The sequence below is a fragment of the Bos mutus genome, chromosome X (genome assembly GCF_027580195.1).
Source record: "Bos mutus isolate GX-2022 chromosome X, NWIPB_WYAK_1.1, whole genome shotgun sequence".
In the NCBI taxonomy this organism is placed as follows: domain Eukaryota; kingdom Metazoa; phylum Chordata; class Mammalia; order Artiodactyla; family Bovidae; genus Bos; species Bos mutus.
This window is the reverse complement of record NC_091646.1, coordinates 48,422,025-48,445,803: the sequence shown is the minus strand read 5'-3', so window position 1 is coordinate 48,445,803 and position 23,779 is coordinate 48,422,025. Positions and strand designations below refer to the sequence as shown.

The following is a 23,779-nucleotide window of genomic DNA, read 5'->3' as shown; positions in this document are numbered from 1 at the left end:
TAGGGTCATTGTTACCATCTTTCTAAATTCCATATATATGTGTTAGTATACAGTATTGGTGTTTTTCTTTCTGACTTACTTCACTCTGTATAATAGACTCCAGTTTTATCCACCTTATTAGAACTGATTCAAATGCATTCTTTTTAATGGCTGAGTAATATTCCATTGTGTATATGTACCATAGCTTTCTTATCCATTCGTCTGTCGATGGACATCTAGGTTGCTTCCATGTCCTGGCCATTGTAAACAGTGCTGCGATGAACACTGGGCACATGTCACTTTCAATTCTGGTTTCCTCAGTGTGTATGCCCAGCAGTAGGATTGCTGGGTCATATGGCAGTTCTATTTCCAGTTTTTTAAAGAATCTTCACACTGTTCTCCATAGTGGCTGTACCAGTTTGCATTCCCACCAACAGTGTAAGAGTGTTCCCTTTTCTCCACACCCTCTCCAGCACTTCTTGTGTGTGTATGTGTGTCTGCACACACATTTAGCATGTCATATACAACTGTAGTTAGTTGTGCATAAGTTTCTGTATATGGGCTTGTATATTTGGCATGTCTTATTTTTCTTGGACAATAAGGAGTATGCCTTCTACTTCCTTTGTATCCCCCACAGAACATAGTGTGTGTGTGTGTATATATATAAAATAATGTATATTGCATCGAATAGAGCATCTTAGGAATTTAAAATTATAGGTCAATCTTAAAAACAAAAATTTTATTAAAAAATGATAGAGAATGTTGTAAAGTCCATACAACCTCAGATTAATTTTATATCTTTTATATTTTTCTATTTCAACTACAAATTAATGCCTATTATGATAATTGAAGTATTCCAAAATTCTCAGATGACTTCTAAATCATTAATAAAACAGTAAAATACTTTTAGTGATGTTGCATTGTCAGATATGTTTTACTATGCTCTCATCCTGTGAAAATTGGTAATCTAAGTATGGTATGTATGCTAATTATGAATTAATGACTGATTAATCTTAACTCAACCTTGGGCAAATCTGCTTCTATGTGCTTCCTCAGCTGTTAAATGGGGGAAAATGACTGCTGGCTCACAGGCATCCAGATGAAGATTTTACTCTTTTAAAATAGAATGTGCCAGACAGGTATTTCATGACACAATAACTTTGAAGTTTGGCAATGATGGGACTATGGGCTTCCCCGGTGGCAGAACCCACCTGCCAATGCAGGAGATGCAGAAGATGGGGGTTCTATCCCCGAGTTGAGAAAATCCCCTGGAGGAGGGCATGGCAACAAACTGAAGTATTATGGGCCTGGAAAATCCCATGGACAGAGGAGCCTGGAGGGCTACAGTCCATAGGGTTGCAGAGTCGGACACAACTGAGCATACACACAGTGAAAGGACTACCTGCCAGTGAAACTAGAAGGGGTGGCAGATGAGTAGAACAGGAATTTTGAAACTAGAAATGGCTGGGACTCCAAGTTTAACATGACCCTCTAACCACTTCTTCTCTCCATTTTGGCCCTTTTCCCATTCCCAAGCAGAGTATCAAATGATTAGAAATTAGGCCTTACCCCTCCTTTAAGAAAGTGCCATACTGCTAGTTTCTTGTGGTTTGGGAGGAAAAACAGCATTCTATTGGACTCCTCACCTCAGTAATGTCCTATAATGCCTGTTTCTGTGAATGATATTTATGGGTCCCCATTTTCCAGGCTTATTGCCTTGGAAGTTACATAATCAGACGCTGAAAGTTATAAAGTGTTGAATTTGTCCAAAATTGAGCTCTTATTCACAGGAGGAGAGCCTGGGACCATTTTTGCTAGGTTAGCTTTCTCCTTTGCTGAGTCTGAGCACTTGGAATATTTTAGTGTTGGCCTGCTGTGACTCACTGCCTGTCCAGTGGCTTAAGAGATGCTTAACTAAGTCCACAATAGGTATCTCAGATAATGAAACACTGGGATATGCACAAAAGGACATGGTTTTAGGCATTAGTTATGGGGCCATTTTATCATCAGCCCCTATTTCCACTTTCTCAATGCAGCCCAGTAAAATACAATATTTGAGAATCTTTATGCTTTGCCCTTTCTTACACCCCAAACCTGATGAAGTGCAAGTTTTCATCATCTTCCACATGAGGCAGATCTGCTCCATTCATTGCAGGAAATATTCTTAGCAAACACTTACCCAGTGTGTTCAGCAGCAATCAGGCCATTGATGATGATGTAGAAATTTATTAGAACATGAAGAGAAGAATTACCTACAAGCAATTCCGGAGTATTGGCTACCAGGAGCCAAATGCCTCATAGGCAGAAATTCATTGAATAGCATGCATTTGTTATATGTTGGGTGCCAGAAGTTTAAGCACTCGAGCTCAGACTTGCTATTAAACCCTCCCTAGCATGCGGGCCACCCACCAGTTGCAAGGCATGATGACACGACAGATAACCCGCCCTCCTTGGTAGCAATATGGATACGGGTAGTAACCTAGTAAAGGTTCACAGACGCGGCGACAGTAGCGGTTGCCTCGACGGCAGTAAATACAACAGTAACCTCTCTCATCCAACATGGAGTCGAATTCTATTCCATTTTCAGTCTGAAAGAAGAAGAAACCAGTGTTGGAGGGGAAGAGGTCTGCCAAGCAGGGGAGGAATATGAAACTATAGAAGTTGGGGCCTGGTGAGTAATTAAGTTCCTGAGCCTGATCTTGGAGATATATCAATGGACTAGATCAAGATTGATTTTAGTTTTCTTAATTTAAAAATTTTTTAAAAAACTTAGTTTTATTGAAATAGAGTTGACTTACAATGTTGTGTTAATTTTTTTCTGTACAGCAAAGTGATTCAATTATACATATATTTATATATATTCTTTTTCATATTCCTTTCCATTATCATTTATTGTGAAATATTGACAAGATTGATTTTGAATGAGCCTTTTAGGTATTCCAAGTTTCTTAAATACTTTTTTTGTTGTTGTTAAAACAATGACCAGTCTCCTTTCAGTGACTTTGATCTGAAAAATAGTGAGATTTGTGAAGGCTCTTTGTCTTTTTCCTCTAAACAAGAATAATGTGCACAGAACTCACATAGTCATTGATTGGGAGTTCTTCCTCACTTGCTGCTTGTCTGGCTTGACGGGTCTTCTCCACCTTCACTTGAGGGACCACCCACTGCTCGTTTTGTTCAATGCCTTTTTTTTCACTGGTAGGAAAGTGAAGGTCTTCACCATCCTCCTCAAAGTCCTGTAACTCTGAAACTAAGGTAATACACACAAAGTTGTGATGCAACCACTTTGCTTGGGGGACTAGCATTGGGGGATAGAGATTTTCATTGTGTCTTCTCACTGTCCTCATTTAGGTATGCATGAACCACTTTTCCAGGGTTCTGTAGCTGACATTTTAAGGTCTTCCAAAAGAGATCTGACCATTCCTATGTACACAGACACCTTTGCTCATTTGGCATCAGACACTTACTGTTTTGCCTTATTAGCATGTTAAATTAAAAATTGAGGGCAGGAGACTTTGGTGTCTCCCACAATGATTTTACTCATGGTCGGTGCTCAGTAAATATTTTTGGTTGCCTGATTTGATATAGTGTCCTCTGTCCTCCTTCCTCATCCCTTCTCTTTTCTGTGTTAAATGCTTTTTTATTAAACTTTGTATTTAGAAATTATCTTAGATTTATAGAAGAGTTGCTAAGGCGGTACAGAGTATCTGTATATCTTTTCACCCAATTTCCCCTAAGGTTAACATTTTATATAACCACAGTACAATGAGCAAAACTAAGAAATTAGTATTGGTACAATAGGTTGTTGTTGTTTAGTCACTAAGTCATGTTTGACTCTTCGTGATCCCATGGACTTTAGCCCACCAGGCTCCTCTGTCCATGGGATTTCCCAAGCAAAAATACTGGGGTGGGTTGCCATGCCCTTCTCCAGGGGATCTTCCTGACCCAGGGATTGAACCCATGTCTCTTGTATTGCAGGCATTGGCAGGCAGATTCTTTACCACTGAGCCACCAGGGAAGCCCTTTATAGGTACAATAAAATTAACTAAACTACAAACTTTACTCAAATTTCATCATTATCTCCACTAATGTCATTTAAGAGAAGGATGTTGAAGCAGAAGTTGTAGTGTCCAATCCAGGAAACCACAATTGCTTTTTTTTTAAGGCCAAAGAGTACCAATAGATGCCCGCATTGATTAGATCCTTCTCTCTTGGGCAATATAGTGATCTATGCTGTCCAGAATGAGGGAGGCCAAATTTTATGCTAGTTAGGCAGAATAAGATGTCCAAGGACATTTGCCCTCTCTGTGGGCTGACTGGAAGTTGAGATCTGGAGTCTTTAACTCTACCTTTAGCATCCAATTGCTTTTATACTGATTCCTAAAATAGTCACAAAGAAATTGGTATTGCAGTGACCGTCCTTTCTTCTGAGGAGAATGCCACCATTTGACATAGAAAATCCTTCTTGAGACAATAGGGCATTATTTTGGCTCTTCTCTCCTCTGTTCTTGGGTTGGGCACATAGTGGTTTGAGCCATAGTTTGGTAGCTCGACTGCAATGAATATAGATGTACAAAGAGAGACAGATTAGCTTTTTGCTATCACTGCAAACATTGGGGTGGCGTTACCTTTGATGGGATATTTAATAGCCTGTCAGCATTAATTTATCTGATTTATAACTTGGCTGTGAAAAATCTCCTCCTCACTGGCTGTCAGCATATACAGTTTCATCTAAGAAGATACAAGCTTATCATTTGTTTTCCTAGAAATGTAGTCTCTGAATGCTGGTAACATTAACCCGTTACTGATTTTGGAAAGCAGAGGATGAAGAGGAGGAGGAGAAAGAGGAGGAGGGTGAAGCCATACCTGCTATTAGAGTGGGATTGATCCAATACATGGTCACATTATCACAAATCTCCAGAATTTTGGAATTTTTAAGAAAGTCTCGGTTTTCAATAGGTTTTTCTGCTGGGACCCAAATCACTGACTGTTCAAAGAAAGTTGTGGTAATTTCTTCATTCTGAGAGAAGAAAGTTGTTCAGGGTAGGGATAGGCAGAGAAATTAATAAAGTGAGTGAGAAATTATGGGATACTGGAAAACACCATATTTCAAGTCTGAATAATAATTATAGTCCCAGAGCTTCCTGTGAAGTAGCTCTGTGCCATGCATACAGTAGGTGCCTTTGGGAGAGTTAGCAACTGGTTCCTCCTTCTCCCCTCTAACTGTAAGTCTGCTCACTGAAACAGCAGCCTTCTCTGCTTAATTTCTCTTAAAGTCAGGAAGGCTCTCTGTCATTTTCTAGGTCTCTCACTGGGCCAAGTATGTTTTAATTTGGCCTTCTGGAACCTTGAGTGACTTATGTTTGTTTTCTTTTAAATGGATGTTGTGTGTGCATGCTCAGTCACTTGGGTCATGTCTAACTCTTTATGACCACATGGACTGTATCCCACCAGGCTCCTCTGTCATGGAATTCTTCAGGCAGGAATTCTGGAGCGGGTTGTCATGCCTTCCTCCAGGGAATCTTCCTGATCCAGGGACTGAACCTGCATGTCCTGTGTTGCTTGCATTGCAGGCAGATTCTGTACCTGTTGACCCATGGGGGAACCCCTTGGTGTTGTGAGTGCCTGCCTTATTTTAGGCTTATGATTAGGATTGCAAGTTTAATTTGATCACAAGCTGAAAAACACTCCTATAATCCAAATTGGTGAAATCAGTTAAGTAGCACCAGGACCTAATATTTTGGCTTTCAAGATTGCCTGTTAATGGTATAGTTGTAGTACCAAAGATGTCTTTATTTTTTATTTGTTTGTTTTGAAGTCAAGTCTCTAACTTGTGACTACAATGCCCTGACTACTGTTTTACTCCTTTCATTCTAGATGCTTGGAGTTTGTCTGACAGAATGGTTTTTATTTAGGCAATCTTTCTTTTTTATTGTCAAGAGCACTACCTACTTTTCTGTTTATAATGTTGGAAGTAGTTGTCGTGTATACCTAGCTCTTTTTAAACATATATATATTTTTAAATTTACTTGTTTGGCTGCATCAGGTCTTAGTTATGTCACACGAGATCTTTGATCCTCTTTGAGGCATGAAAACTGTTAGTTGAAACATGTGGGTGGGATCTAGTTCCCTGACCAGGGATCGAACTCTATGCCCCTGCATTGGGAGTGTGCAGTCTTAGCCACTGCACCACCAGGGAAGTCCGGTATACTTATCTCTTAATCTCCTGGGCTTTGACAATTTACCCAGTACTCTTAATTAGGTTTTTCCTTTTCTCTTTTGTTTCTCTCTAGTTTTATGGTTTCACTGTTTTTATTCTTTGAAATATGGCTATGTGTAATTTTTCTCCTAGTCATTTAAAACTCTTCATCTTAGCTCCTTTGTTCAGGAGTCTGTAAAGACCTTGGTATGCACTGAAAGGGACTGTATAGAATGAGGTTGGTACACTGACTAGCTTTGTTAGAAAAATCAGGGCTATTTATATAACTGTTCTGCATGTTAACATGTGCAAACTATGGATGCAATGGTGAGGGAAGTACAGAATAAAAAGTTTTTGTCATTCAGGATCACAACTTTGTCTCATAAAAAAATCTGTAGCCTAAGTACAAACAAATAGGATTTTCTTGAAGATAAAGCAATTTCACTATCATGAGATGAATACTTAATGTTATTTAGACAATCTGGCAAAATTAACTGAAAAATAAATTATGGCCAAAATGAGACATTGTGGGCCTTGCAATCTCAAAAATGACAGAATGATCTCTGTTTGTTTCCAAGGCAAACCATTCAATATCACAGTAATCCAAATCTATGCCCCAACCAGTAACGCTGAAGAAGCTGAAGTTGAACGGTTCTATGAAGACCTACAAGACCTTTAAGAACTAACACCTAAAAAAGATGTCCTTTTCATTATAGGGGACTGGAATGCAAAAGTAGGAAGTCAAGAAACACCTGGAGTAAGAGGCAAATTTGGCCTTGGAATACGGAATGAAGCAGGGCAGAGACTAATATAATTTTGCCAAGAAAATGCACTGGTCATCACAAACACCCTCTTCCAACAACACAAGAGAAGACTCTATACAAGGACATCACCAGATGGTCAACACCGAAATCAGATTGATTATATTCTTTGCAGCCAAAGATGGAGAAGCTCTATACAGTCAGCAAAAACAAGACCAGGAGCTGACTGTGGCTCAGACCATGAACTCCTTATTGCCAAATTCAGACTGAAATGGAGGAAAGTAGGGACAACCACTAAACCATTCAGGTATGACCTAAATCAAATCCCTTACGATTATACAGTGGAAGTGAGAAATAGATTTAAGGGCCTAGATCTGATAGATAGAGTGCCTGATGAACTATGGAATGAGGTTCGTGACATTGTACAGGAGATAGGGATCAAGACCATCTCCATGCAAAAGAAATGCAAAAAAGCAAAATGGCTGTCTGGGGAGGCCTTACAAATAGCTGTGAAAAGAAGAGAAGTGAAAAGCAAAGGAGAAAAGGAAAGATATAAACATCTGAATGCAGAGTTCCAAATAGCAAGAAGAGATAAGAAAGCCTTCCTCAGCAATCAATGCAAAGAAATAGAGGAAAACAAAAGAATGGGAAAGACTAGAGATCTCTTCAAGAAAATCAGAGATACCAAAGGAACATTTCATGCCAAGATGGGCTCGATAAAGGACAGAAATGGAATGGACCTAACAGAAGCAGAAGATATTAAGAAGAGATGGCAAGAATACACAGAAGAACTGTACAAAAAAGATCTTCACGACCCAGATAATCACGATGGTGTGATCACTGACCTAGAGCCAGACATCCTGGAATGTGAAATCAAGTGGGCCTTGGAAAGAATCACTACGAACAAAGCTAGTGGAGGTGATGGAATTACAGTTGAGCTATTTCAAATCCTGAAAGATGATGCTGTGAAAGTGCTGCACTCAATATGCCAACAAATTTGGAAAACTCAACAGTGGCCACAGGACTGGAAAAGGTCAGTTTTCATTCCAGTCCCAAAGAAAGGCAATGCCAAAGAATGCTCAAACTACTGCACAATTGCACTCATCTCACACACTAGTAAAGTAATGCTCAAAATTCTCCAAGACAGGCTTCAGCAATATGTGAACTGTGAACTTCCTGATGTTCAAGCTGGTTTTAGAAAATGCAGAGGAACCAGAGATCAAATTGCCAACATCCGCTGGATCATCGAAAAAGCAAGAGAGTTCCAGAAAAACATCTATTTCTGCTTTATTGACTATGCCAAAGCCTTTGACTGTGTGGAAAACAATAAACTGTGAAAAATTCTGAAAGAGATGGGAATACCAGACCACCTGGCCTGCCTCTTGAGAAATATGTATTCAGGTTAGGAAGCAACAGTTAGAACTGGACATGGAACAACAGACTGGTTCCAAATAGGAAAAGGAGTTCGTCAAGGCTGTATATTGTCACCCTGTTTATTTAACTTATATGCAGAGTACATCATGAGAAACGCTGGACTGGAAGAAACACAAGCTGGAATCAAGATTGCTGGGAGAAATATCAGTAACCTCAGATATGCAGATGACACCACCCTTATGGCAGAAAGTGAAGAGGGACTAAAAAGCCTCTTGATGAAAGTGAAAGTGGAGAGTGAAAAAGTTGACTTAAAGCTCAACATTCAGAAAACGAAGATCATGGCATCTGGTCTCATCACTTCATGGGAAATAGATGGGGAAACAGAGGAAACAGTGTCAGACTTTATTTGAGGGGGCTCCCAAATCACTGCAGATGGTGACTGCAGCCATGAAATTAAAAGACGCTTAACTCCTTGGAAGGAAAATTATGAACAACCTAGATAGCATATTGAAAAGCAGAGACATTACTTTGACAACAAAGGTTCGTCTAGTCAAGGCTATGGTTTTTCCTGTGGTCATGTATGGATGTGAGAGTTGGACTGTGAAGAAGGCTGAATGCCGAAGAATTGATGCTTTTGAACTGTGGTGTTGGAGAAGACCCTTGAGAGTCCCTTGGACTGCAAGGAGATCCAAGCAGTCCATTCTGAAGGAGATCAGCCCTGGGATTTCTTTGGAAGGAATGATGCTAAAGCTGAAACTCCAGTACTTTGGCCACCTCATGCGAAGAATTGCCTCATTGGAAAAGACTCTGATGCTGGGAGGGATTGGGGGCAAGAGGAGAAGGGGATGACAGAGGATGAGATGGCTGGATGGCATCACTGACTCGATGGACGTGAGTCTGAGTGAACTCTGGGAGCTGGTGATGGAGATGGAGGCCTGGCGTGCTGTGACTCATGGGGTCGCAAAGAGTTGGACACGAGTAAGCGACTGATCTGATCTGATCTTTCTGGGGGGCAGCACCACATGTGGAAACTTGGTTCCCTGACTAGGGATTGAACCCATGCCCCTTTCAGTGGAAGTGCAGAGTCTTAACCACTGGACTACCAGGGAAGTCCCTGCCTTTAACTTTTTCAGAAAAGAAATCTTGTCATGTCAGTTTGGAATGTCATTGTTGGCTGGCCCAACTCAAAGTCTTACATTATTTTCTGTAAAAAGCAGTATGTGATACTGGATATAATAGCTTTTAATCTTATTCATTCTCCTTTCATCTTATTCTTGCCTCCTATAGTAGTCTCTAATATCCTAGAAGTTGCTCTGTTCCTCGGATGCATCCAAATTGAGTGTGTGTTATTAACTCAGTCATGTCCGACTTTTTGTAACCTCATGAATTGGGGCACGCCAGGATCCTCTGTCCATGGGATTTTCCAGGCAAGAATACTGGAGTGGGTTGCCATCCCCTTCTCCAGGGGATCCTCCCGATCCAGGGATTGAACCTGGGTGTCTTGCATTGCAGGCAGATTCTTTACCGTCTAAGCCACTAGGGAAGCATCCAAAATAGGCTTATTTAAAAAAAAAAAAAAAAGACTCCCAAACTTTTCACTTGCCATAGACCTTGGGAGCAGAGCATCGTCTTTGGGGGAAATCCTTTTCTTGGAAATTCTAGGAACTTCTGTAACTTCTGTAAGAGTCTGTAACTTCTCTGGAAGTTACTGGTTCTGTGGGAACCAGCGACAGCCATGAGACTTGGATAATGGAAAGTAAAAATGATCCCCACACCACCCCATCCCTGCAAATAATAAATAAAAGTAAAAGAAAAAGGTAAATGGGTAGATGAGAATTAAGATGGAGAGAGTTGGGCAAGAGAAAAATGTAAAAGAACCTAGGAAAGAGAGAAGAAAAAGAAAGAGGTATTTATAGTACATAGAGCGGTCTCTGTGCTATTGGGATAATTTCATTTTAGATTTGCCAGTTAAGCACTAAGAAAACCAACCCAACCCATTTGTTTCTTCTGGCTATAGTCACAATACATCCTTAGCTAAGGTTCCCCTCCTTCCTCCACTGACAGCAACATACCATAATTATTGTCAGAATATCATGGAAAAATGAAGAGTCTCCTGGGCTTTATTGATGGCTGTATTTTAAGCAATAATCCTCCATCTCCCACTAGGCCTACAAGGGCCACTAAGCTGTTGCCCTGATGCACTAGGTTATCTTACCCTGACCTAGGGGTGTGCTTTCAGAGAATTTGTATTACACTGTACTTCTAACCTTCTTTGCTTTTTCTTTTCTTAGTGATATTAAGGATAGATTATTCCATTAGCATCCCAGCATAAAATGGTAAGATGAATGAACTGAAATATTTTTTAAATTTTTAAAAATATTTATTTACCTGGATGTGCTGGGTCTTAGTAGTGGCATGTGGGATCTAGCTGCCTGACCAAGGATGGAACTCAGGCCCCTTGAATTGGAAGTGTGGAGTCTTAGCCACTAGGCCACCAGTGTTAGTTGCTCAGTTGTGTCCCTCTCTTTGCAACTCCATGGACTGTAGCCTGCCAGGCTCCTCAGTCCATGGAGTTCTCCAGGCAAGGATACTGGAGTGGGTTGCCATTTCCTACTCCAGGGGATCTTCCCAACCCAGGGATCCAACCTGGGATTCCCACATTGCAGGTAGATTCTTTACCATCCAAGCCACCAGGGAAGTCCCTTAATTTTAATTTTTTTATTGAAGTATAGTTGATTTTGGGCTTCCCTTGTGGCTTAATCATAAAGAACCCACCTGCCAATGCAGGAGACACAAGAGATGTGGGTTCAGTCCCTGGGTCAGGAAGATCCTCTGGAGAAGGCAATGGCAACCCTCTCCAGTATTTTTGCCTGGGAAATCCCATGGACAGAAGAGCCTGGCAGGGCTACAGTCCATGTGGTCACAGAGAGTTGGACATGACTGAGTGCACAAGCAATAGCAATATAGATGATTTACAATGTTGTGTTACTTTCAGGTGTACAGTAAAGTGATTCAGCTATATATTTAAGTTATCACAAGATATTGAGTATAGTTCTCTGTGCTATGCAGTTGGTTGTCTATTTTATATATGGTAGTGTTGAACTAAAATCTTTATTTCTTATTTTAAACTTTTATAATTTGCATTGGGGTACAGTTGATTGACAATGCTGTAATAGTTTTAGGTGAACAGCACAGGGACTCAGCCACATATATACATGTATCCATTCTCCCCAAAACTTCCTTCCCATTCAGGCTGCCATATAATACTCAGAAGAGTTCTATGTGCTATACAGTATGTCCTTGTTGGTATCTATTTTGTGTATAGTAGTGTTGAATTAAAATCTTTAGAATAGGCGAATGTCAAAGTGTGACAAAAGCAGCAAGGATCCCGAGTGGCCCTGGGGCTTTTGTTTTGGCAGGATTGATTTTGTTCTTCTAGCTCACCACTCTTACCAGAAATCTTTGGTTTGGAAGCAAATGCACATAAGCCATGTTAATGGCTGCTATCCTTAAGTTAATTTTTAATTTTTATTGAAGTATAGTTGATTTACAATGTTGTGTTAGTTTCAGGTGTACAGCAAAGTGAATCAGCTATATATATATATATATATATATATATATATAAAAGTTGTTATAAGATATATGAGTATACACCCTTATGTTCATAGCAGCACTATTTACAATAGCCAAGACATGGAAGCGACCTAAATGTCCATCAACAGATGAATGGATGGAGAAGATGTGGTACATATATACAGTGGAATATTATTCAGTCATTAAAAATGAAATAATGCCATTTGCAGCAACATGGATGGACCTAGAGCATTTACTTAGTGAAGTAAATCAGACAGAGAAAGAGAAATATCATGGCATCACTTATATGAGGAATCTAAAAAAATGATACAAATAAACTTATTTTCAAAATAGAAACAGATTCAGACTTAGAGAATGAATTTATGTTTACCAGGGGGCATGGAACAGTTAGGGACTTTGGGATTGCCATGTACACACTGCTATATTTAAAATGGAAAACCAACAAGGACTTACTCTATAGCACAAGGAACTCTGCTCAATATTCTGTAACAACCTAATTGCGAAAATAATTTAAAAAGAATAGTTATATGTATATATATAACTGAATCACTTTGTTGTACACCTGAAACTACACAACACTGTTAATCAACTGTACTACAACATAAAATAAAAAGTTAAAAAAAAAACTAAAACTAAAAAAAAAAGAAAAGTACAATGTTGGACCTAAAAGCATCAACTTTAGTTTTTGAAAGGTCTGAGTTCAAGATCCCAATCTGCTCTTCTCTAACTGTGTAACACTGGGCAAGTTACTTTTTGGTTCACATCTGAAAATGGGGACAATAATAGTACCTGTCTATAGGATCATTGTGAGAATCAAATAAGAGTAAAGCATTTAGTACAAAGTCTGACACATAATTAGTCCCCAACAAATTATGGCTTTTACTACTACTGTCATTCTTACATACCTCATCTATTTCTTCCTCTGGTTCAGAAAATTCAGGAATCACTTTAATCTGAGTTTTGATGAAGCATTTTTGAAGACCTACAAAGTAAATGCCAGTGTATCCCTATAAAACAGACAAAAAAATAAGAAAACTTTCTGAAGTAGCCACAATTAATGAGTGTCATGATTTGTTAGGGCCCCAGGCTGGCAAAATTTGAATTCAAAAGGAAAGCTTTCTCTTATAAATTAAATGGAGGCTACAGGTTATTTTTAACTTGACTCAAGTGTTCTAATATTTTAAGTGGGAAGCCTTAGGGAGAAAACATCCAACTTACATTTTTAAAGTCATGTACTTCCAATGTTTCATCAGTGCCATTTCCACTTCTGAATATTTCAGTTTTGGTAATGGGATCAATTTCCATGTAAATCTTCTTCTTCTCTCCATTGCTGTAGAAAGTGTGCTCCATGTCATATGTCTGGGAGAACAAAGGAAAACAAGCTGTAAGATACTCAGTATGACCACCAATGCAGGTAGATGTAAGAAACATGGGTTTGATCCCTGGGTCAGGAAGATCCCCTGGAGGAGTGAATGGCTACTCACTCCAGAATTCTTGCCTGGAGAATCCCATGGACAGAGGAAGCTGGCAGGCTGCAGTCCACAGGGTAACAAGGAATCGGACACAACTGAAGCAACTTAGCACACACACACAGATGTCTGTTCATGGTGATGGTGGTTTAGTAGCTAAGTTGTGTCTGACTCTTGCAATCCCATGGACTCTAGCCTGCCAGTCTCCTCTGTCAATGGGATTCTCCAGGCAAGAATACTGGAGTGGGTGGCCATTTCCTCCTCCAGGGGATCTTCCCCATCCAGGGATGGTCTCCTGCATTGCAGTCAGATTCCTTACCACTGAGCCACTAGGGAAGCATGTTTGTTCATAAGACACTTTAATTGGGTAATATCTGGGGCACATTCTTTTTCCAGAGCCTTTGTAGAGAGGTGCTGTCTCAGCAGCTTGCTGTTGGGAATTCTCTGAGACTTGAGATTAAAGTGAGGTGTTTTTTGGCACTAGAGCTGATACGGGGATCCCTTCAGAGTTAGTATTTTGTATTCAAGCCAAGTTGTTGAACTAATTACTAAGAATTCCAACAGTTTTTCTTGGCAGCCTTGACTAAATAGCAAATGATATTTTGCAAAGCAGTCTATAAGGTGTTTTTCCCTTATGGTAAGAAAAGGAACTGCCAAAGACCTCTACTGCTTCTTTAAACTGCCACTTCCCTTTCTAAGTACTCAAAGGTCACCCACTTTCTTCCTGTGAAATTCAGTAGGGCTGAGAAAGAGATTTGAACAGATTTAGAATGCTCTTTATCTCCTTATCTACCAAGAGATTTAATATTGCCTTACCAGTCTTGGATATGTCCTTTTTAAGCACTGAAGACCATTGTCTTTGGCGAATATCAAGTAAGAGTCTTACCCCGACCTCAACTGCTTCCTTTTGCCCTTTAAACTCCAGGAAACATTTACTGCCTTCCCCTAACCTTCTCTGTTATGGGCTAACAAAATCTATTCAGTTTATTACTGAATTCTCTTTTCCAAACTCGATTCAGCTGACTTTAAGTCTTCAGGTTCTCCTGCATACAGAATTTAATAACCATGAATTGTAATATGCACTATGTAATATGGTATCTTCCAAGAAGAGCGCCTTGGCAAAGCTAAATATCAGGTTACTCCTGAATGGTTGAAACAAAACCCCAGACTCTCTGCTAACCTCTAAAAGAGACTGTCCTCTTTCTAAGGCCCGTAGAATATCCCAGTCTATTAACAAGCCCATTGCTTATAATTGAGGACGTGTTACGTTGTTGTTGTTTAGTTTCTATGTCGTGTCTGACTCTGTGAGAACCTGTGGACTGTAGCCCGCCAGGCTCCTCTGTCCATGGAATCCTCTAAGCACGAATCCTGGAGTAGGTTGCCGTTTCCTTTTCCAGGGGATCTTTCCAACCCTGGGATCAAACCTGGGTCTCCTGCACTGCAGGCCGATTCTTTATTGCTGAGCCACCAGGGAAGCCAGATGTGTTTACAGCTAGAAGCATAAGAAAAACCCGAAGGAATTTGCTATCACAAACCAGGGCAGCCCTGATGGTGTCATGTGGAAGTCTATCTTATCCCTGTTGTTAGGAGGCCTTTTGCTATCACGTTTCTTCATATTCATTTTTCTTTATGAAAAGCATTTGGTAAACTGAAAGCCTGAAAAAGCAAGTCATCCACAGAGCCAACATTGCTTTCTAATGATTCTGTTCCCAGTGGCAGTCTTTTAGAGCTTGCACTGGGTTGGGTTGTTTTTTAATGTCTGCCAGTGTCTGTGACTGAATGTTAGATTAACCTGGTCAAATTTTCCCCACCTCAAGTAGAAAAACACGTTGGAAGGGCTTGTAGAAGCACTGTTACCTCAAGTGTGAAAAGTTGATTTAGTTACTGAATAGGAAAGCAAGAGACAATGATATTGACCTCTTTGCTGCCCTACAGTAACTTAGACATGGTCAGAGCTGAAATAATTGTTGAATACATTTTTTTCACCAATGGCAAATTCTTGGCTTCCTAAAGAAATTTGAGCATTGGCAAGGTCTTTTAAGAGACAACATTTTAAAAGGGGAAGGAAAACACTATTTAGAACTTTCCAGCAACTGCAGAGTTAACACAGTGAGTCTGAGTTGGTTTGTGACAGGTAGCAAATTCCCTTAGACTTGTTATTTGCTTCTAGTTATAAATTTGTTCTGAGTTGCAGCTCTGCGGCCAGCCTGAGAAACTTCTACCTTATGGCAACAAATTGAGCTCTCAGTGGGCCTGACCTAAGTAGAGGAGAGAGGCATCTAATGCAGATTCAGCCTTGTCAGATCTCTCAACAGGGTGGAATTTCTTTAGAAATACTATCCATTGCTGAGACAAATGTCGACACCACCAGTCACTGGGGGTGGGGTGGGGTGTTTGTTTCATCAGTAGCACAACTGATGGATTATTGCACGGAAAAATGAGGTTAGAGACTAGGGGCTGTTGGAACGCTGCCTACCTGGGCAAAAGAGAAAATACAGGCTGTATTTTCAATCATTGGGAGAAGACTATGGAACCATACTGGTGACATTTAGGATTTCAGTGTACTTCTGTGGAATGAATTTTCCTGCACTGTTGGCAATGCACTTCACTTGGACACCTTGCTAGATGAAAACTATTGGAAACTGCCACGCTCAGCAGATCCTGATTATTTTCAGCATTCTTTCAAAGAGTTTTGTTGTTGTTGTTGGGGGAGGAGGCATCCATTCTGATTGTAATTATTAACCAGCATGTTGCCTTTTTGTTAATAATGATAGTGGGATCAGAATGACTTCATTTGTATGTGAATTCTGGGTGGGAGGTGGGGGCTATATATTCACTCAGATGGAATTCCATTATCAAAGGTGTCCTTTTGGAACAAACTTTGTCTAGAAGATGATGCTGGTGGCCCACTTTGGACTGCTTAGGGATGAGTTTGAGCAAATCCAGACATGCTGTCTTGTCCGAGTCCCCATGGAGCACATTGCTTAACTGGCCCATATGAAGACTGAGCTCATGCCTCTGGCTTTAGAAGTACTTTTCTTTCTACTAAGCTCACTGGCTAAGGGGCTAAGGGTCTTTCTGGAGATGAAGGAATAAATGATTTTGTCCACTCTGGGTGTAAACTAAAGCAGAGACAGGATGACTTGTCTGAGAGAAGTGTGAGTGGGCTCCTCATACCTCATTTCAGACTGCCTCTAAGTCAGCTTTATTCCAGGAAGGACAGAGCAGGGTCAGAGTATGATAAGAACACTTCTGCCAAACTGGCAAATTAGGGCAAGTTAATCTTTGGTGCTTCTAGTTTCCCTTTTCTGTACTTTTTATATCCTGTTCCTTTTGCGCCTTTCTATGCCTTCCTCCTCTTCCCATCTCCCTCTATTCCTCTGTCTCCTGTCTAGACATCTAGGAATTTCGTGATTTTTCTGATACTTTATATCAAAGAAATCTATCTGGCAAATGATTTCACACTAAGATATTAGTGATGGGCATTTGTTTAAAAAATTGAGTTTGATACTTAACTCAAAGGAAAGAATTACTACTGGTGGATTTTAAACACAATGGCAACAAGAATAAGAGATATTTTAAGGGCATCTTTCCTGCACCACTCAAATGGGCTCCAGCTCCATCCACAGGTAAGGCTGATCTCAAATACCAAGGACCAGAACACTGGAGTGGGACAGGTAAACCAATGGGATGAGATATGACTCAGAAGTAAAGTGAGATATATATGTGGTGAAGTCCAAGGAGTGAGAGATATAAGAGGAGTGCACTGATAAAACATGGAGAAAACACAGACTCATTTCTCTTCCTTGCCCAGGAATTCTTTCCTCAGTGCAGTTAAATCCTCCACTCAGGCAGCAAATGAGCCCTAACATCCCTCTTTCACAGTTTGCTGTGCTTTCAAGCCTCCATTTGTGACAATCTCTGAGATAAGAAAAAAAAAAAGCTTTTTATAAAGAGTGAAGCTGCCTGAGACCTCAGTGTGATAGATCTGTTTGGGGGCAAGTAGCTTTAGCTTGTCCTGAAAAAGTATTTGAGCACATTTGGCTTAGGTTTGTTTTTTGAAGCCTGTGATTAATCTAGCTGTTCTTCTCTCCACCGTCCTTCTTTACTGTCTGTTTATGAGGTACATACACCCTCCAAAGGTGAAATACATGCTCAGAATAGCTGGCTAGCAGATGTTAGGCTGGAAGGAAGGGAAGGGAATGTATTGTGCCGTATTATTACCGAACTAGCTTGTGGGAATTAAAGGGCCTCTGGGTATTTCCTTAACTAACACAGAGCAGACACATTGTTTCTTATGCAAAGTTGGACTTCTGTATCTTCAATCACCAGTTCTCACCCCTGGAAAAAAAATTGACTAGGCAGCACAGACATTCCTCTTTTTCAAAAAAAAAAAAAAAAAAACCCACATTTCTTTCATCTAGAGATTCAAGCTGACTTGGAAGTTTTTCCTACCCACTACCCTTACCACTCCTTATTCTTAAATGCAGATGAAGAATAGTGGAAAAAATCTCTAGACCAGTTTCTAGTCCTAGCCTCAACTCTGCCACTTACAAGCTGTGTGACTTTGGACAAGTCACCAGATGTCTCTGGAGGCTTGGGTCCCATCTTTATCTCTCACCCCTTGCCATATGCAATGTTGAATAGTTGACAAAATTAATTGTCTTTCTAAATTGAAGTATAGTTGATTTTATCCTCTAGGGTAGGAAATGGCAACCTGCTCCATTATTTTTGCCTGAAAAATTCCATGGACAGAGGAGTCTGGTGGGCTACAGTCCATGGGGTCACAAAGAGTCGAAGACAACGACTGAGCCACCGACTGATAGACTGGTAGCTACGACTAACAATGTTGTGTTAGTTTCAGGTGTGCAGGAAAGTGATTCAGCTTTTCAGATTCTTTTCCATCATAGATTATTACAAGATATAGAATATATATATACAAGATATAGAATATATCCCTATGCATACAGTAGGTTCGTGTTGTTAATCTATTTTATATACAGTAGTTTGGCAAAATGAATTCTTTTCAGATTTGATAGACAGAGGTCAAGTTGAACTGTTGAACTACTACTACCTGTTGATTCCTGAGCTACTTCCTTACAGTAGCCACAGCCCCTCTCTTAGCCACTAAAGGATAGCTCCCTTTGAAGACCTAGGGTTTTTCTGGCTGGTACCATGTGATTTGCCAGCAATGCTGCCTTAGGAGAATAAGGAGACTGAATACAAATGTGTTCCTAGGAGCCAGAGTCCTAACCTATGTGATTGATGCGGACCCTCAACAACACAGAGTAAGAGCTGACTCAAGAGAGTTTCTAGACAACGGTGGACTTCACTTTTGCATGGTTTGGGAGGAAAATAAAATTTTAAAATGCTGACATGGCACCATCTGGTAAAGTTCAGTTCCCCTGCTAAATAGATTCCAGCTCCATCTTTCACTTGAGAGGATGAAATGCTTCTCCAGACCCACATTTCACCCACCAAACTGGAAAACCCGGGGAACTCAGGGAAGAAAGTTGTATCCCCTGTGTGCCTACAAGGGGAATGAATAAAGTTGGCCCTGGCCAATATTAGTATTAGAGAAATAGCCTCAAAAAAGCCAGATCCTGACTTATCAGGAAAGTGCTTTTTCTGAGCAAAGGATTTTCAGGCTAGAATGCTGTTGTGTTTGCAGTCCTGAGTGAAACTCTTTGAATTGTCATCTGCAGTTGATGTGAGGGGGAGGGCAGACAGATGCCCACCTATCCTAACCATTCTCATTTCATCCTGTTTATATGCAGGAGCTGAGGGGACATCTCCAGGAATCTGCGGATTGCCATGTGGGTCTTAGGACTTAGGCTTTCCAAATAGCCCTAAAATCACCAGGCAGTTCCTATATATGGCAGGAAGGGCAGCCTTTCATTTATTTAATTAATTAGTCTTCTGCCTCATTCTACAAAGGATTGGAGGGAGGATAGGCTACAAGGTCTGTGCTATATCTATCAACTGTTGGTTTAAAAGCTGGGATTTTTCTGCCTTGTTTTCTCCATATTGAATAAATTAGCTGGAGAGTTGATTTCTCCTTGTTTCAAGTTCTATGTGTGATACAGGGAGCCTTAAGCAAGAATGTATCTCTAGGGAATCTGCTTCAAAGATGACTGGGCAGTCACTGCATGGAAGTGGAGCCTTGTGATGCCCTCTTGAAACCTCTGGGACTGAATAGGTACCCTCTGCTCGGTTTAAGAAAGCTGCATATAGAACTCAATGGACTGGCTTTCATTCAGCTCGAGTGGCTTCTATACGTGGCTGTGGGTTGGGGATCTGTAGCCTGTAAGGGAGTGAAGCAGTTCTCTCAAAGTTAGTCTTCCTTGTTTCACTTTATTTTCATCCCTTCCTCTCTCTTTTCTGTGTGCATGTGCTCATGCCTGAGGTGTGTGGAGAGAAGGAGTCCATCATAGCTTACTTCCCATTTCAGATCAAAAATCTGGATCTTTTGTCCACATCAAGGTGGGAGGTAATGGGAGGAGGAGGGGAGAACTTACTGGCATGGAAATGTCAACACCAGATGTGGAATGTTAAATAAACACTTTATTATAAGCAAATGTCAAAAAGCAAAATAAAAATGAGGTGTGGTTGGAGGCTAGAGGAGCAAACATTAAAAACTTGGAGGGAGTCCTGGGATGCCAAACACATCACTGTCATCCATGAGCATAACAGCATCACCAGTTCTCTCCACCAAGGTCCCCACAGTCTCCATAGGTCCCACAGTCTTGTAAAGGAAAGTCCAGAAGATCCTGGGTTTTCATCTGCTAACTGATGATTCTTGCCAGACCATACTCTTAAGGGGAGCCTCTTTAATTTGTGCAAGATGCCTGGATCATTTTCCTCTGCAAATCTTCTTCCAAGACTAGTCTGACTTCTCTTCACTTCCCAGCATTTATTAAGTCCTCTCTGAGGCAGCCTTATTAGCAGCCCTAGCCATCGGAAACCTAGATGTTCCCTGGGGCTCTTTGTCTGGGAATTGAAGGTAGTGGACTTAGTGGAGCATCCACATCTCCAACTGGGTCCTTGGTTTGCAGTGGACCTAACCTGGTCTTCTGGGGCAAGGCCTGGACTTCAATATCAAAGGCAATAAATCACAACTCCCCATTGGAATGAAGAACAAACAACCTTTGTTCACAGTAGAAAAAAGTTACCTCAGGAGACACCTATGTATTATCTTTTACCAGATTGCTTTGCGTTCATTTCTGAGAATTCCTTTGCTAAAAAGTTACATACTCAAATGGATTACTTCTTGAGAGATTTGGTTCCTGATAAACTTTATTTACTAACATACCCCACCTCTTCTTTGCCCACAGTGACAAGATTTGACATTTGGTTTGAGGAAATTACAGGATTGCATTAAAAAGCAAACTGGAGTGAGAAGCAAAGATGATATAATACAAAAGCAGAGGTGACCATGGGCTCTGTTAGTGAGCTTGACACCTTGTTAGATAAAAGCGAGGTCCCCACACAGTCATTTATAATTACACTGAGACAAATAGCACTGCAGTTTTAGGAAAATACAAAATTTTTCAGAATAAGATTTGCAATTACAATGGCTACAATAAAACCAGAAAAGTCATAGAGCCCCATATTTAGGCACATACATATTGGTGGCTGAAAGGGCTAGTGACTGACTACACCCAGTTAAGTACATTATGGTCATGAAGGACAAACAGTTTATTCTCCTCTTGTGCTCGTGCTCAATCACTTTAGTCGTGTCCAACTCTTTGAGACCCTAGGAACTGTAGCCCACAAGGCTCCTCTGCCCATGGGATTCTTTAGGCAAGAATGCTGGAGTGGGTTGCCATGCCCTCCTCCAGGGGATCTTCTCTACCCAGGGACTGAAACTGTATCTCCTGCATCTCTGCAATTGCAGCCAGATTCTTTACCTCTGAGCCACTGGGGAAGACCAATTCTTCTCTGTCCCATCTGTAATTGTCAAGAGGACCCAAGATTCAATTTGTGGGGCAGCGTGTCACCTTGGGAATGAGTTATGTAATAGCAAAATTGGATCAGAATGTATCTTGGCACTCTTATTTATTTACTATTTCTTTCCTGATCTTAATTACTTTGCCAACTTTGCTAGCCTCAACGTTAGATGGCTTCTCTAGAAAAACATGTGAACAGAAAGTAGTTGAGAAGCAGAGAACAGTGAGAATGATAAGAGAAAGGGCTAACTATATGCAATGGATGATGCAAAAAATCCTTTCTGGAGCAAGGTATAAAAAAAAACAAGCAAAGAAAGTTCACTATTCTTTCTCCTGTTTAAACTTGATAAGGTAGCCCCTGGGACTAAATGAAAGTCAGTATGGCAGCAGAGGTGAAGAATCCAAAGGGTGTTATGTCTTACTTCTCTGTTTTTTTTTTTTTTTTAGACATTTGTCCAGTTGACTTCTGGCTCAGCTGGTAAAGAATCCGCCTGTAATGTGGGAGACCTGGGTTCAATCCCTGGGTTGGGAAGATCCCTTGGAGAAGGGAAAGGCTACACATTCCAGCATTCTGGCCTGGAGAATTCCATGGAATGTATAGTCAGTGGGATCGCAAAGAGTCGGACACGACTGAACGACTTTCACTTTCCAGTTGACTTTCTATTTTCTATACCCCCAGTGTCCTTCCTTATTAATCCATATTATTTTCTCTTTGCTCCTATCACTCCTTTGGCTCCTAATGGTTCATGCTCAGTCACTTCAGTTGTGTCCAACTCTGTGACCCCACGGACTGTAGTCTGCCAGGCTCCTCTGTCCATGGGATTTTTCAGACAAGAATACTGGAGTGGATTGCTATGCCCTCCTCCAGGGAATCTTCCTGACCCAGAGATCAAACCTGCACCTTCTGTTTCTCCTGCATTGCAGGTGGATTCTTTATCACTTAGTCACTGGGGAAGCTCCCTAATGGTTCATAACAACCCATTATTTTCTTCTTCCCTTCCCCATTATTTCATCCTGCCTCCTAGATGTGTGCCTTTCCCTTCCTATGTCTGCTAGCAAATAATTAATAACAGTGGTAACAACAGCAACATCCTACACCCTGAAAAAAAATGTGATAAAACCAGAAAATCATCTTCACACTGTACAGCTTGTAAATTTATTAATTCTCTTTCAAATGGAAATTGTTGGCATGAAGGGGCTATGATTTCCTTTGAGTCACAGCTAAACTTGCTCATTGTGTATGAGCCCAGGGGTGACAATAACACTAAGGTACACTAATATCAACTACAGTGGCCTGCTAAGCTTCACTAAATAACCCTAATATCAGAAGCATTCTGAGACATCTGTGATTAATGACTTGGTGTCACTTTTCTACCTTGTGGCATTACTATCTCACTGGGACAGCAACAACTGTGGCTAAACCCTAACATAACACTAACCTGTAGTGAGAAGCTGAAAAGCTCTAGTTTTTTTTTTTTTTTTTTGAGTCACAAATAAATGTGAATTCAGGTACGAGAATTACTCCTTCTGAAAAGGAGCTTGCTGCCTGTCCTCACAGGAGATGCATTAAGTCAGAAACGTAATCCCTGAAAATCTTTTGCTGCCATTTCTGGTGGTTTCTTCTTATGTGGTAGCATAATTACTTTTCCATCAGTTTCTGCCCAGATAATTGAAAGAAAGATGAAAACTATTTTTTCTTACAGTAAGAATTTTTCTTCTAGGAGGAACTTTAACTCCTTAAAACCAAGCATTAAAAAAGAATGGATAATTCTACATCTTATCATTACTAACTGAAATACAGAGAAAACTTTGTTCTCCATTTTGCCAAAATAATTAGGCAGAAAAAGAGTGAACCGAAATCTTGGTTCAGTTTTTCACGTCACCAAAAAATAAATGTAAAACAAACAGTGACTTTCATTTTCAGAGTAATATACATGTCAACCACTAATTAAATTCAATAAACTCAAAACAGAATCTTTGGATAATAGTGTTCATTTACTTACTTTTTTGGGTGTCTCAGGCCAGAAGTGCTTACTCCCCCAAAACAGGACAATTAGAGTTAAGGCGAGGATACCAAATACCAATCCACAAATCTTAAGTAATTTACATATCTTCTTGGATTTAAAAGCTTCTGCCTAAGCAAAATACAAAGAGAACAACAACAAAAAATAAACAATAGCCCTTAAAAATGCAAGCCGTAATTCAAAGTCACTTTTAATTTCACTTTTTAATGTTCACATAGCAATACGATATCTCTGTAAAGCCATGCTTTTGCTCAAAAGGGGAAAAAATATGAATCAACTTACATTTAGAATGTGACAGTCCTCACAGTTCTCTGGAGGATTCTTTGCCATGATCTCTCAGCACACAGCACTCTTTCCCTGCTTTGAGAGGACTGAGAGACCACTGCTGAGGTGGAGTTGCAAGTGAGTCGACTAACAGATGCCAGAGGAG

General features: G+C 40.4%; 1 protein-coding gene across 1 annotated transcript; it reads right to left on the bottom strand.

Moving 5' to 3' along the window:
* Positions 1 to 2,195: 2,195 nt before the first annotated feature.
* TNMD (tenomodulin) lies at positions 2,196 to 23,779 on the bottom strand. The gene is made up of 7 exons (XM_014481679.2): positions 23,632 to 23,779; positions 23,329 to 23,460; positions 13,126 to 13,266; positions 12,813 to 12,914; positions 4,846 to 4,999; positions 3,060 to 3,229; positions 2,196 to 2,567 (listed from the first exon to the last, which is right to left on the bottom strand). The coding sequence occupies exons 1-7, from the start codon at positions 23,677 to 23,679 to the stop codon at positions 2,358 to 2,360; spliced, it is 957 nt and encodes a 318-aa protein (XP_014337165.2). The 5' UTR covers positions 23,680 to 23,779; the 3' UTR covers positions 2,196 to 2,357.

Excerpts from the sequence above, each read along its gene's own strand:
- TNMD (XM_014481679.2), bottom strand. The coding sequence starts at position 23,679 with ATGGCAAAGAATCCTCCAGAGAACTGTGAGGACTGTCACATTCTAAAT. Across the intron at positions 12,915-13,125 it reads AAGTACATGACTTTAAAAAT|GGATACACTGGCATTTACTT; the intron begins GTAAGTTGGATG and ends TCTGTTTTATAG. Across the intron at positions 3,230-4,845 it reads CAATCCCACTCTAATAGCAG|TTTCAGAGTTACAGGACTTT; the intron begins GTATGGCTTCAC and ends GTATTACCTTAG.